At 41.8% G+C, this 15217-nt stretch overlaps 1 protein-coding gene across 5 annotated transcripts in view; it reads right to left on the bottom strand.

Moving 5' to 3' along the window:
* ZMAT4 (zinc finger matrin-type 4) overlaps positions 1–15217 on the bottom strand; it is a 333551-nt gene that overhangs the window by 187977 nt on the left and 130357 nt on the right. For all 5 annotated transcript variants that reach the window (XM_069978910.1, XM_069978907.1, XM_069978908.1 and 2 more), the window contains one exon: positions 10403–10636. In XM_069978910.1, the coding sequence (XP_069835011.1) occupies positions 10403–10636 (234 nt within the window). The remainder of the gene's footprint in view (positions 1–10402; positions 10637–15217) is intronic.

Raw genomic sequence — 15217 nt, 5'->3', positions numbered from 1 at the left:
GTCAGTAATGCTTCATTGTTGCGGTCTTCCCTGCCCTTGACGTCCATCAGATCCTATAGTAGTTAAATGCCAAATGATTGGACTCGAGTTGCGCTCATCTCTAGTCTTGAGCTGTTTAGAAAAAGCTGCTTCTAGAGCTCTCATTCTTATTGGTTGCTTGTATAATAGCAGGAAACAACCCGCTGTCTATGCACAAACGAATTTGGGTGATGTGACTGAGCTACTGAGTATTTCAAAAGTTTTTGATTGCAGTGACCAGGAGATATAGCCAGGGAGAGAGCACGACACCAGGGCAATCCACTCCCTGGCTGTATCTCCTGATCAGCTTATTCTGGCAATGTAAGTTTATGAGGCTTCATTGTCTGAATTAGCAGCTGGCTGGGCAGTGCATGGCACTGCTGCTGTGCTCTCCCCAGCTTAACAGATATCTCTTGATCACAGCGGGTCTCAGCAGTGGCACCTGCTGTGATCAATAATTTTTGGGATGCCTGATGACACGTCAAAAGTGATTTTTAATATAAGTTTTTGACCTGTCACAAAACTTGTCAAAAGTTGAAGTTCATGTTAGGTCTTTCATCTGATACTAAACGCTTTAAAAGCCTCCACCTCTTGTGCCCTGCACTAGGTACTTTTTTCCTTGAAAAAATTTACATAAGTAAGTAACCTTTTTTTAGTGATTTTTGTCGACCGTCATCTGCCCCTTTTTGTAGCGAAGAACAGAACGCCATCCCAGGGCAGATACAACAATGGCCTCTGACCCTGTCTTGTTAAGTAACGGAGCCAAGCCATCACACATTGTACTGGGCGACTGCTGTGACATTGGCAAAGTACAAATAAAGAACTGGATGATTGTGAAATACGGGAAAGCAATAAATCAAAGTGGCAGAGTTCAGGACCCCAACCTTCCCGCTTTCTAATGTTCAGTTGATTCAGGGGTAAAATCATTGTTTTAATCCAAAGTGTGTCTGATGTATGGATAGTGCGAGAAATGGTGACATTATACAGAATGGATTTAGGGGCATTTAAAGAGATGGAAGTGATTCAGAGCATCGAGGCCAAATGCCACACTACAGTCATAGGAAATCAGTGTCACCGGTGCCGAGCTGGAAATAGAACGGCCCAACATGACCAGAGGTGATTTCACCTCTATGAACCAATCGAGATTTTTATGCCATGATGGGTAGGCTGGAAATAGCATCTAGCTTTTGTATAATTCTTATCTGCTCAATTTTCTTAAAGGAGAATACCAGAGAAATAATGTTTTCATATAAACTACTTCTATTAAAATAAAAAAAAAAGTCTTCCAGTACTTATCAGCTGCTGTATGTCCTGCAGGACGTGATGTATTCTTCCCAGTCTGACACAGCGCTCTCTGCTGCCACCCCTGTCCATGTCTGGAACTGTCCAGAGCAGTAGAAGTTTGCTTTAGGGATTTTCTACTAGCAATAGTTGAGTAGGAAGAACTGAACAGATTTATACAGTGTACATAATTTTGTGGAAAAAGATTCAATATAACTTGTAATATGTTGATTGAAATCTCTGCTCATTCTGTGATAAGGAGTCCAGTGGGCGGTGTCACTGAATGGACAGGACTCTTCAGCATGGAACCATCAGAGATTTCAACCAATACATTACAAGTTATACTGAATCTTTTACCATGAAGATATATATCAATCTGCTTAGTTCCTACGGCTCTATTACATGATGCCAATAGCTTAAGTTTCAAGGTGATGGGTTCCCTTTAACATCACTGCTCCCGCTACATGATCTCCAGCAGAGGGCTTGACGCTGTTCTTTCTCCTTTCTCCTGGCAGATCTGCTGATCTTTTCATAATAAGAAGTGGTAGCACTTTTGCCATGCCAGAAACAAATAAAAAAAATCTCATTTTAACAATTGTATATGGTAAAATACCTTTATTTCCCATCTTCATATTCTTGGATAAAATTAACGTTCTATGTGAATTCCTGAACACGTTCAGATGGAATTGGATAATATTGGTATATCTTATCCCAGTAACATGGATCGTGTAAAGTGTTATCAGTGCGTCTGCCTGTCTCCTCCGTCATGGTTAATGATCTCCTGTATCATGTCACCATACACATTTAATAAAGTGCTGTTTCAGCTAGGAATTGAAAGTTCTAGCAAAATTGTATTAGATAATGAAGAACAGAACAGATATAGTTGAATCATCTCAGCCTAATTCGGTGTCATTTGTCACCGCTTAACCGACTTGTAATTCACGGATGCCGCGAATGAGATTGCCATTGCAAATGTAATATATTTACTTGAGATGACTAACATGGTTTTTCAATTCTCCAAGAAAGTGAGTGTTACCGGATATAGTTGGCGGCATATAATATTACATTCCATTTATTTTATTACTTCTGTTTATACCGCCCCATAAATATTATATTCTGCTCATTGAAAGCTATCAGTCATTCCGGGCAAAATAAAAAATAAAAAAGTTAGCATTTTTACTGACGTTCCATGCATTTTCCTTCTATGTTTATGTCTGGAGTAGAGATGAGAGCAACTCGAGCATGCTCAAGTCTGATCGTTGGGCATTTGAATACCGGTGGCTGAAGAAGTTGGATGCAGCCCTAGGCAGTCCTGGAAAACTTGGATACAGCCATAGGCCATATACTATATGCATTTTTTCCCCAGATTCCTTAGGGCTGCATCCCACTTCGTCAGCCACCGGTATTTAAATGCTGAATGATCAGACTCGTACATGCTCAAGTTGTGCTAATCTCGTATCTGGAGGTTTCTCTTGTGCTGCACCTGTTATGTGAAACTGACCTCCATGTACATCCTATCACTGGTCTATTCAATGAAAACACATATTTGGGGGCAGCCATATATATCTCAGCCAACCTGTTTGTCAGTAGAGATGCACCAATGACAAGCTTATCATCAGTCTGATTAAGAAATTAAAGAAGGTATCATTGTAAGGCTGAACAAATAAGCGTTGGGTTCCTATGATCTGAGCCCATTCTTCCCTGCAGATAGCGGCTGGTCTTGTAACTGTACTTTTGTTGGTTGCTTCTCTGTGAGGTCATCTTTGACTGCAATATAGCTCTTCTACATCTCCCATTTATTCTCGAAGTCAATTTGCCCTGTCTCCAGCTTGCTATTCATGGTCTTTGTTTGCCCATCTATAACATTAATTCTTCTGACACCTTGGATTATCTGCATGTTACTAGTTCTATGCCTGGATCCTGACCTCCTGCCTGTCTACTGTTTGGACCATATGCTTCCAGCCCTGTCCTTTCCCTACTCCTACGCTTGGCCCTCACCCTTCTATAACCTCACCTGAGACTTGTGGTAATACGCTGTGTTCCTGGCTACACCTGACTATGTTCTAGCTTTGTCTGTGATTTGTTATTACAAACGCATTTGGCTTGGGAATGACTTGGGGATACCCTTCAGCAAATTTCAAACCTTCTTGTAGGGGTTAAGGGTGGGTAAAGTAAATAGCAAAAAGGGCAGACTAGATGGACCAAGTGGTCTTTTTCTGCTGACAATCTCCTATGTTTCTAGGACCAGCGTCCTCTTAGACTCCGGACCAGAGTTTAGCCAGTGCCAAACCAGTAACAGCCCAGAAACCCACCACCGCAACCCAGAGGGTCATGACATTGCTCCTCAGCCATCTATTTTCTATTCTAAATATCCCAAATTTTGATCACTTTAGTAAAAGTAATAAGACGTTGGCAGTTTAAAAATATAAATATAATCTATTTAACCTGTCATCCCACAGAGTAGGAAGAACCCCACGGCGGTGAATGCCAATTGGAGGAAATATTCCTTTCTGGTTCCAGATGGCAATCAGAATAAATCTCTGAATTAACAACCAATCTCCAGTAATCTAATACCTGAGACTTGTAATATCATTACACTTAGGAAATGCATCCAGGCCCATTTTAAGGGAATCAATCACCGTCACAATTTAGGCTTTCGGATCATTATTGAGGATTTTGCTGCTGCTCCTCTCTGCATTTTTCTAGACACACGAGAAGGTTTACGTGTAATTTCATGTTCGGCCACATTCGTAATGGATTTGAGTCAGGAATAATCTGATTTACAACTTTAAGTAGACAAATGACAGGACATTTCTGGTTTCAAAGTGAAATATAGGATTCCTTTAATAATAACATGGTGGCCGGGGTCCTGGGGCTGAACAACCTCCCCATCCCATCAACCTAATCCATAACAATGGCCATACAGGCTGCACTTCCCTGAATGTGTTTCTGGGATATTTGGATGAAGCATTTTTGGGCCTTTTCTTTGGCTACTTTCCCATTCAGTATTTTGAGCCGTTTTTTTTAACTGTGGAAAATTAGCCTTAAAGGTATTTTTGTAGACTGACCATTCCTTAGAAGAATCAGTACTGTTCCATATGCGTCTGTTCCAGATAATTTGAGATGTTAAACTTTGCTTTGGGTCCCATTAGGCTATTATTCAGTCCAATCGGTTATCAAATTCAGATTAGATTCGGAATTGGGACTAAATAAATTTAGCAAAAATAAAAAGTTCTAGGATTACCCTGAAAAGCTGTGTATGACATAGGGTCTCCTAGGACTGTATCCAACTTTATCCAAGCTCATCAACTCCAAGACATTGTACCCCTGAGCGAACCGGGTTTGGGTTCGAGTCGATCCCAACCCGATCGTTCGGCATTTGATTATCTGGGGCTGCTGAACTTGGATAAAGCTCTAAGGTTGTCTGGAAAATATGGATACAGCCAATGACTACATACATGATTTCCACATAGCCTTAGGGCTCTATCCAAGTTCAGCAGCCACCGCTAATCAAATGCCGAAAGTTCGGGTTCGGATCGACTCGAGCATGCTCCAGGTTCGCTCATCTCTAATCAACACCTATCTTTTTTTTTTTTTCAGGAAAGCAGATCTGAAAAGAACATTGCGTTCCAGTTCATCAATAAAGAGTTTATTTACAAAGTGTTTGGTTGCAATTAATTCTCCCTAAGCTGCGGATACTTGTTATTAAGTTAAAGGGGTTGTTCAAGGTGAAAAAAATATATATGTTTGTACAGCAGGGTCACATGTCCCACCTGACCAATCACAGCCATGCCAGGGCAACAGTCACACATAGAAGTTTGCACAAAGCTCAGCAGCCTTTTAACAAACTTTTTTGCAGAGCAACAAAGACTTATTATTGTTTTTGGATTGGTTCATGCACACGAACACATGAATTCAGGTACGAAAAACTTTGCAATTTACGTTTGCTCATGACTATTTTTACAAAAGCACTGACACCTGTCCATAGGTTGTGTATTGTATTGCAGATCATCACTAAATACATCAGCGAAAGGAGTTGAAGTATCGAACACAACCTCCTCCCCCCCCCCCCCCCGCCACTGTTTTTTATGGTGTCAGATATTCAGATATTTCTTATATCAATATGATATGAATAGAAAGGAAAACAGCAACAGCTTTACACGAAAGCAGAGGTTACATTGCAAGAGTAGCTCTGGTCTAAGCTGTGAACTGTTGATGAGGATCATCACAAGCTAGACTTTATGGTTGATGAGAGATGCCTTGATTTACCTTCCAACACAATGTTGTTGCTCTGGGGGAGGCAGGCTAAGTATCCACGCACACAGTCCAACATTTCCCCCTACAAAGTGCAATGTAAGTGCCCCCCCCCCCCTGTTTCCTGTGCTCTGTCTCAGTCTCTCTGTTGCTAGAGACGAAATTCCCCTAACAACAGGCAGTGGACAGCAGATTGCAAGAAAATGTGATGACTAGTGGCCAATACTTCTGGGCTTTAAAGGAGAAGCCCAGCAGGAAATAATAAAAAAAAAAATCAGTTCAGGTAGGGGGAACGTGATAAAGAAAGTATATTTACCATTCCCCAGACCCCCGCCAGTATTCTTCATCTCTTCCCCAAGCTACGTCACAACCTGGCTGACGAATGCCTCAGTCACAGACTGGGGAAGGACACCGCTGCAACCACTGATTGGCTGAGTGGGCTATATCCCACCCTTTCCCGACATTCCAACCGAGTTGTGACATACCCCTAAGTCAGGAGAAAATTACATACTGCAGTGAACGGGAGCTTGGTGATGCGTCGCTGCACGGGTATGGGATCCGGTAAGCATATTTTCTTTATTATTTACCCACAACCCCCTACCGGCACTGTCATTTTGATTTTCGCCTGACTTTTCCTTTAAGTAATATGTTAGAATAGTTAAATACATGAGAGACATTAAAACAATGGTGACCATTTAAATATTCAGTAATATTTAGAGGGTCTCATGAGTTTACCTAATTTTTTATTAATTCTAGATAATACTACCATTAAGCTTAACAGGTATACATTAAGGGGGACAAAAACTTTTTGGAACTGTTTAAAAATCAATGTCTCGGGCACAATTCATCAGAGTTGACGGAGTTAACGGAGCTCTTGTTTGAGAATAATGTGGCAACCAGGAACATAAAATGGAATAATATAGGTATTAATGTTGGCAGAACACATTATTTTAACTATAAATGGGCCCTTTGTCCCTAGTAAATCAGATCCATAAAATTAGTGGAATGCATATGCCGAGGGACTCTCATCTCTTTAACATTTTAACAAGACCATCCTCAGGGGCCCAACAATATTGTATCCGTTCTATGCTACCCGCGCTCCAGGGTGCCCACAGCGCTCAACGGAGCTTTAAACATTAAACAACTCAATATTTGGAGAAAGCGTAAAGCCTGGTTATAAATCATATAAGAGGCATGGGCATTCATTATAAATTCATGGACTCCACCTTGACGGTCAATGCGTAGACACTAAGTAAATAAAAGTTCTTTGTGTTATAAATGTATAAAGTGTCTCTGTTATTGCATTCAGTATGAGAAAGTCTTGTACAAATATAATAGGGGGGAGGCTGAAAATCTAAATAAACTTTAGAATTCTGTCTTTGGAGTTTTTCAGATACGGAGCTCCAAATCCCCACTATAGACAGAATGAAAAGATAACATGCAGACGGCCTGAAGCCAGCACTAGGAGCTTACTGCACAATGTCATTATGGATTTCATTGAATACACAGTATGCAGAAAGCTCTTCAGCTCCCCCTAGTTGCAGCTGCAGGCAGCCAGTGTGTTATCTTTTAAGTCTAGTTTTCAAAAGTAAAGATTTATACAGAGAGTCTGTAAAATTCAAGACATTCACTGTGAATTAAGAGCGCCCTTAAAGGAGTGTTAATCCTTTACATAAACATTGTGAAGATAAATCAGGAACATATATTATTAAATATTTGCTATACATTTTATCCGCTGGATCAGTCTGTTTTATTGTACAATGGTTGATCAGAAATGTATTCACTTCTATAGTGTCCAAGAAGGAGCCTTGTGGATATTGTACATGTAAAACTCAATGGGGGAGATTCATTAAAGGTCTATTCACATCACGTTTCATCTGTACCCAGCAGGTATAAGTCAGAATACTGTCAAAAATGTCTTCTGACATTACATGATGTTCCTGTGGAGTAGCCATAGCATTCAATATGCAATAGGTGCAGATATGTACCCAATCTCATATTACTTTTAAATTGAATATAGTTAGTCATACTGTATACGTTGGGAGACTATCCACTTGTGTAAAAAAAAACTTGTGTAAACACTATAAGAGGAGACACCAAGATATAACTTAGAGCTTATGAGTACACTGATAACATTTTGGAAAATTGTGGTGAAAGGCTGTCATGGAAAATTATTTTTCTTTAGGGGGAACTCAGGAAAAGAAAGATTTAACCCTGTTCAATCCCCACCCATATTGTAAGCTTGATTGTAATAGGCTTCTGTTATATAAATTGGGTGAATCTGCAGCCCATCCTGACTCACACCCTGAAGCTGCTGGAAATCTTTACTTCCTGGTCCACTCTGTCTCCACTCCACTGTCCTTCCACTCTCTTCTGAAATGGAGGTCACATGATCTCTGTCTCTTCTGTTTCCAGGGAACCTGTAACATCTTATCTATAACCCCGCCCACCAATGACATCACTCTGTGATCATCTGGCCAAAGGCAGGGAAAAAACAGCATCTCCTGAGTAGTAAAGGGGGAAAGGAAACACTGTTGTTTCATCTCTCTTTCTAATCTAGACATCTAGATATCTAGATAGACAGACTGAGGGATAGATAGGATAGACTGATAGATATTAGAGATGAGCGAACTGGGTTTGGGTTCGAGTTCAATCCGAACCCAAACGATCGGCATTTGATTAGTGGTAGCTGCTGAACTTGGATAAAGCTCTAAGGTTGTCTGGAAAACATGGATACAGACAATGACTATATCCATGTTTTCCACATAGCCTTAGGGCTTTATCCAACTTCAGCAGCCACCGCTAATCAAATGCCAAAAGTTCGGGTTCGGATAGACTCGAGCATGCTTGAGGTTCGCTCATCTCTAATTGATATATACTTTGTTTACTGAGTAACACAGAAGCAGATTGAGCCAGTGGTGGGCAGATAATACAAGAGAGGGACAGGGGCAGTTGGCTCTGAGGTGCATTGCATGCTGGAAGATGTAGTTTCTTGTCTGGATGCCATCATTTAAAACTGGAATCATTTGTAAAAGTTTGAGAAGGGTGCAAACTGCCCACAGCAACCAATTACAGTTCCGCTTTCATTCTACCAGAACTGAAAGTTGAGCTGCAATTGGTTGCTGTGGGCAGTTTACACCAGTCTAAATTCTACAGCCTTTTATAAATCACCCCCTGAATCCGGGGCTAGGAGCAGCGTAGACAAGCAAGAAAGGTGCCAGTTGTTTCATACTGGCATGTGTTTTATTTGTGGAACATAAGAGCGCAGTCTACATGACTTTGTGTCCCATAAATAAAGCAGACCAAACATCGTCATAATTATACTGTACTACATTTTTGTCTATTACACCCTATGGCTAGGCTTTTGGAATGCCACCGTATACAGATGTGTCCACACTTCTATGAATTAAGTTCTGGATTTCAATTTAACTTAAAGAGGTACTCTGGGCTGGGGTCATTTTTATTGTACGGCCGCGGAGGGGGTGGATATAGAAGCCGCTGGTCACTTACCTCCCTGGTTCCAGCGCCGGGTCCTGGATTGCACTGTTCTGTTCTCCCGTCCAGCTGCCGCTTCCTGGTCTGAGCAGCGGCTTGAGACGTGACGTCTAAAGGCAGCTCAGCCATTTAGCGGTCGTAGCGGAGTCCCGCCTCAGCCGCTAAATGGCTGAGCTACCTTGAGACGTCACGTCTCAAGCCGCAGCTCAGACCAGGAAGCGGCAGCCGGACGGGAGAATGGGGGGTGCGATCCGGACCCGGCGCTGGAACCAGGAGGGTAAGTGAACAGCGTCTTCTATATTCGCCCCCTCCTTGGCTGTACAATAAAAATGACCCCAGCCCGGAGTAACTATTTAATACAAATTTAAAGTGATATTTTGACACACACCCCCTACTATATGTGTGGTTCTTCACACCATCCACAAGCTTAGATGCTGCATATTCGATATATACCTGTATAAAACTTGTCTGAGTCTTATTTCTGTTCTAAAATTGCTTCGATTCATTGGTCGACAGTGTCATCTAGGCGGAGCTTCATGGCAGTTGGGCCGTTTCCTGTTGTGAAGCCCTGCCCAGGTGACACTGTTAACCGATGAAATGAAGCGAGAGTACAGGAAGGCTGATAGTATAACTTTAATGGTGCGTTCACACCTACAGGATCTGCAGCAGATTTTCTGCAGCAGATTTCATTTAAATAACTGAACACAGCATCAAATCTGCTGCAGATGTGCTGCAGATCCTGTAGGTGTGAACGCACCATAATACAATATTTTAAAGCCCATTACATGACTACTTATAGACATTTATTTCATACACATATCCTGAAAGACTACTGCATAATGTGCTGTTTTCTACGTAAGTCTACTTGTGACACACATTAGGACATGTTGAGCCAGAAGGAAAGGCAAGGAAGGAGACATCTCTATGTCAGAATACCTACAGGGTACAGCCAAAACATGAAGTGAACAGCACCTAACACTGAAACAGCATGTCTCAAGATTCACGAACATCCTTGTTTATAGGGAAGAATCCCATATCTCCTGAAGGCAGCAAAGGTGATGCAGAGTAGAACCTATGTGCTTGACCCTATATGAGCCTTGAAATTTCCTCTCCTCTGGAGAGGTGATGGAAAAAGAAGACAACTAATATGAAAGCTATATATACAATCTTATCAGTCACAGCACACTCGAAAGAAGCCTGAGGCAAAAACTGAAGACAAGTCAATCTGTACGGATCTTATTCATACAGCGTCAAAATCAACTTGATGGCATTAGTCAGGACTACTATTAACATTCAGGAATGGAAAACTTTTCTCACTTTTTTGTAAAATATTTTACACAAAGTGCGGACTAACCTTCCAGTGCCTCAGAATCCAAGGTTTCACCGAGCCTTTGTAGAAGCTTTGCCCGCGCTGCGTTTTTCTTGTGTTTTTTCCCTTCGTAATGTTGCTGAGCCATCATTGGGTTGTTAAACCAAGCTCGACAGAGGTCGCAGAATTTCCGAGACTCACTCCCAATGTTGATGCTCCATAAAGTGTCTTCTTCTTGGATGGTGACTTCTGTTGGTTCTGGGTTTTCTTGCACAGGCTCTACAAAAGAAAAGAACACAAGACATTGGCGTCAAGATAATTTTTTATACTGTATATTGACGTTATTGACGTGATTTTCTCTTGCCATATACATTAATATAATGTTGATCGAATCTGCCCTGGCTTTAACAACAAACTAGGTAACGTGTATGAGGGTCTCCCAAATTTACCCGATGGCTGAGGTCAATGGACAGAATGGTAGGGCACATAGATTTTAACTGTCCCATAGTTTTGTTCTCAAGGAGATAAAGCATTTTTTAGAGTAGCCTTGCACCAGCTTTTTCCACTCTCCCCATTTAAAACACATGCATACTCTGTGTGCAAGTGTATAGCGGGATGGGGAGTGATCATTGTTGGCCAACAGCTGTCAAAGGTCACCTTTAGCTGTACAAAACTAACAAAAGTTATTTGCTAATCTTAATAAAACCAGGGAATAAAAAGGTCACTGATCCAGAATCTACATTCAGACAATGATAGATGCAGCTAGGTTTCGTAAATAGTCCTATTGAACATACTGCAACTAACGGCTCGGCCAAACTGGGGCAAGTTCCAGAGAGTTTCAGTCTATCAAAAGTTTGCAGAGCTTCCATACTATGAACTCTGATACAACCATTATACTGGTGCTTTGGGACTCCGCCTGCCATTATTCTGCGCCTCTCTACACCTGCCCATTACAATGCCACGTATCTTCACCGCTGACAACTTCCAGAGACATTTCCATACTAATACGTGAATAATATTCCCAGCTCTTTGCCAGCTTTAGGATTAATGCTTTTTTAAGTACCGTTCCTCTTCTCTAGCCAACTTTTTCATTGCTGAGCGAATCCGCGATGATTTACATAGCACGCGGCCTGTTCTCTGCTAAAAGTTTGAACAAAACTCTGCATTTTAACATAATACGACCAATTCGACAGCTTGAAGCTCACAAAGATACCTGTCACCGCCATACAACATACTGCATTGCAGAGCAGCCAGATCCATCCATTGTGATGAAATACTTTGTGTGACAACGGGCGCTTGTGATGCCAAATCCTTTGGCTCTGACGGAGAACCGGCCAATTGGTAGCAGCAGAAAAAATATTCTACAGTAAATACATTCCGGACATGGAAGCATTTATCTTTCTGAGAAATTAATGGCTCCTTTTTTCCAGAAAGATTCCTAGATAAATGTGTTATTAATGCAGTCGGGCCTGGAAATCTTAGAATACCTCTCATCTCGAGTTCAGAGATTTCCATTAAGTAAATCTCTTTCATCTGACTCTCGGAGGATAGCCTTGATTATTTATGACTTGATGCCTAGTCACAGACCAGAATGTGAAGCTGCCAAGAGCGGCTCCTGAACTGTGAGACTGACTACAGAAAAATTGCCGCTTTCTTCTCTACGGCAGAGAAATCCCCCATGTCCCTATACCTTTATGTCCTTAAATATTCAGCATCTTACTTCTTTTTTAGCAGATGCGATACTTTTAGTATTAAAATTGTAGCGTAAAAAGTTTCTCTGGTGATCTGACTAGAACACTGGAGATCATGAAGAGGATCTGTCGCTGGGGAACCCTCTCATGTATTATTCAGGTCCAACCACAAGTGGGGAACTTCTGATCCTACCACCAGTACAAGCATTAAACTAGATACGTAGACCTTTGCTTGGTTCTTACAAGAACAAGAAGTTACAAGAAGAGTTAGTCATTTCTATAAAACTCTCAAAAAAGACTAGATTTTGCCCTTTAATGGCGTTCTTCAACCTTATGAAATAGTTGGTCTATCATAGCCAGACACTTGCCAACCTAATATTGATCAATTTTGTAAGACTGGATAACCCCTTAGGCCATGTTCACACAACGCAAGTTTTGAATTAATCACGGCCGTTGTTGCCGATTCGCAACGAAGGCCGTGATTACTTTAAAACTCACATGCACTGCAGGCTGAGGGAATCTCATCCGGAGAGTATACATTCCGTGTGGGATCCCTATCGAATAATGAATAACTGACATGTCAGTTTTGTGCGGCCGCTATTCATTGAACAGCAGCCACACATCCCTGACTGCTCACACAATGTAAAGTGCGGCTCCGGCCGCAGGATTCATTGTCGTCTATGGTATAATGGGATGCGTGCGCAACTGTATGTGCGGGCATCCCAATTCACCATAGCTGACGATGGAGAGACTATTTATAATAAATAGTCTTCTTTTAGGTCCTTTCAGCGATCAGAGGCCAAGTATGAGTGCCCCCTTGACTTCCCATATAGTTACATCTGTGATGCTGGAATAATGTAAGCATTACTCATGTATTACCATAGTATATATCTCCCTAGAAGAAGCTAAAAATAAAATCTTTAAAACACAGATCAGGGACGACGAGAAACCATACAGACCCAACAATAAAAGCCGGTATTGTTTCATGAGCCGTAGCTTTCCTACACGGTTACTGAAGGTACCTTTTACAACATGGCGCCATCCTGATACTGGAGATTGATGGCTCATCAGGTCGGTTTTAGTGATGTTGGCCACGTGCATTGTACACCTGTCAACTATAAGGCTGCAAATATCTTAAATTATATATCTGGAGTATTTAGACTGCTCGTATAACCAGGCATATGTCACATAGTCTCGGCTGGCAACAGAACTGGCTCTAGGTCTGGCAGCGTATAAATCAACAAAACGGTTCCCTTGTGAGGCCGCAGTACGCGCCGCTTGCTGTTTAGCAAAGACTGAGAGTAAAGAGACAACTTATTTGTGTCTGGATAGTTGAAACTTTAGGACGAAGAGAATACATTTTCAAAAAGATCCCAAAAGTGTTGAAGGTGCATGTGACATGGTGTCCTCAAAGCGTGCTATTTGAGGAGTGGGCATTTGCTCTCTTGTCGGCTGATCTCTGCCACCTTTTACACGGGCCACATATTAGCTGAATGATCCTTCCTAACTATGCTTGTTAAGGCTATGTTCACACTATGTAAGTTTCCGGCCATATCGCGTTACGTAGTTTGCGTATAATAGAAAGTATACGAAGTACAGCTGCACATTTCACACTACGTACGAACTTACGCCCGTAGCGTTACATGCGGTCCCGTACGTAGTGGTGATTTCTTCATTTTTGCAGCTTTTTGTGCTGATCCAAAAGGTTCTGTGGGGTGTCCGGGGCTAGGCGAAGATTTCCAAGTAAAAGACCGCTGTCAGATTGCTACGTAAAGCGCTCGGGAAGCGTAAGTAGACTTCGGGCGTAAGTTTGCGGTCCGTACGTAGCCGGCCGCAAGTAGCGTAAATCCCCGGCCGGAGTTTACCGCGTATATGTCCGGACGCGAAAATATGCGGCCGGACATATACGCAGTGTGAACATAGCCTAAGGCCGTATTACATGCACGATCGAGCGCTAGTGAAAATTAGCAATTTTGTAGCGAACGATTGTGAGGTTATTACATTTACTGATTACTATTATGAACAATCTTTTTTACATCGTTATATGGTCGCTAATCGTTTCTCAGGACGACCCACACAACATGTTTTATCGGCAGACGACTTATTACATGAACAGATATGCGAACAATTGGCAAATTACTAACAATAATTTTTCAACATGTTGAAATACAAAAGCAAACAATTTTTTGTCCGTCATTTCATCGTTGGAGGTTATTACATGGGCAGATAATTGCTCATTTTTAAATGCTATAACAAATTTTTAAACAATAATTGCTGTGTGTAATAAGGCCTTTGGCTCTAAGCGGCCCACACAAAAGGGTCTTCACTGTGCTTTTTAAAAGTCTAGATAACCCCTAAATCTTTGAATTCTAAAAATTTACTTGCAGTCCTGTATAAACCACAATGTGACATCACAACGCCTAGTGCCAGGTAGTAAATCCAGGCTTCTGCACCTGGCGGACTCTTTATATGACATCTTTATGTTGTGTGCTACCATTGACTAGCAGGGGAAGCCGTTGCCCCCCTTCTCCCCAATCCCTATGATCCTTATTACTAAGTCTGTCACAATGGCTGGGGTAGTAAACAAGCTCCTGAGATGTGAGCTGAGGATACAGTGAGGACGCTCATCCTGGATGTAATAATTTAGGCTCCCACGTAGCTTTGTGTTATTCTCAGGAGCAGAGCTGTAACTGATCCATGACATTGCATGTAGGACTAACCTCATCGCACACGGGGCTTGCCCGGCCTGGATTGTGAGATTGTTCTAGGGTGGCCTTGTCTGCTCCGAAGAAACAAATCAAAGTGACAGTGTAAATCCCCCAAAGGCTGCAAAGGGCTTTTTCTAGTGTTTCCTTAGGAAGGGCAAAATGTAACTTCACATTTGATTACCTTTTGTAGTCTGAGGCTGATGCAATGTGGCAGCCGACCAAGTGAAATCAAATCTGATTAACAGCCATTCTAAACAATGACTGGGCCGCGCTCGCTGTGGACATGGACCGGCTTCTGAGACATCACAGTGCCAGTTCAGGAGAAATTCAGGACACACCAGCTTTTCCGTATAAAAAGAAAAAGATCATTCTTGCCAGATTTAGAGAAGAGACTTCAGGCAAACTCTGACAAGTGATGTGTGATTATTTTTACAATATGCACTAAGCGCTTTTTAAAGTAC

The sequence above is a fragment of the Dendropsophus ebraccatus genome, chromosome 8 (assembly GCF_027789765.1).
Source record: "Dendropsophus ebraccatus isolate aDenEbr1 chromosome 8, aDenEbr1.pat, whole genome shotgun sequence".
Lineage (NCBI taxonomy): Eukaryota > Metazoa > Chordata > Amphibia > Anura > Hylidae > Dendropsophus > Dendropsophus ebraccatus.
Note: the sequence above shows the minus strand (reverse complement) of the source record. Positions and strands in the feature narration are given on the sequence as shown.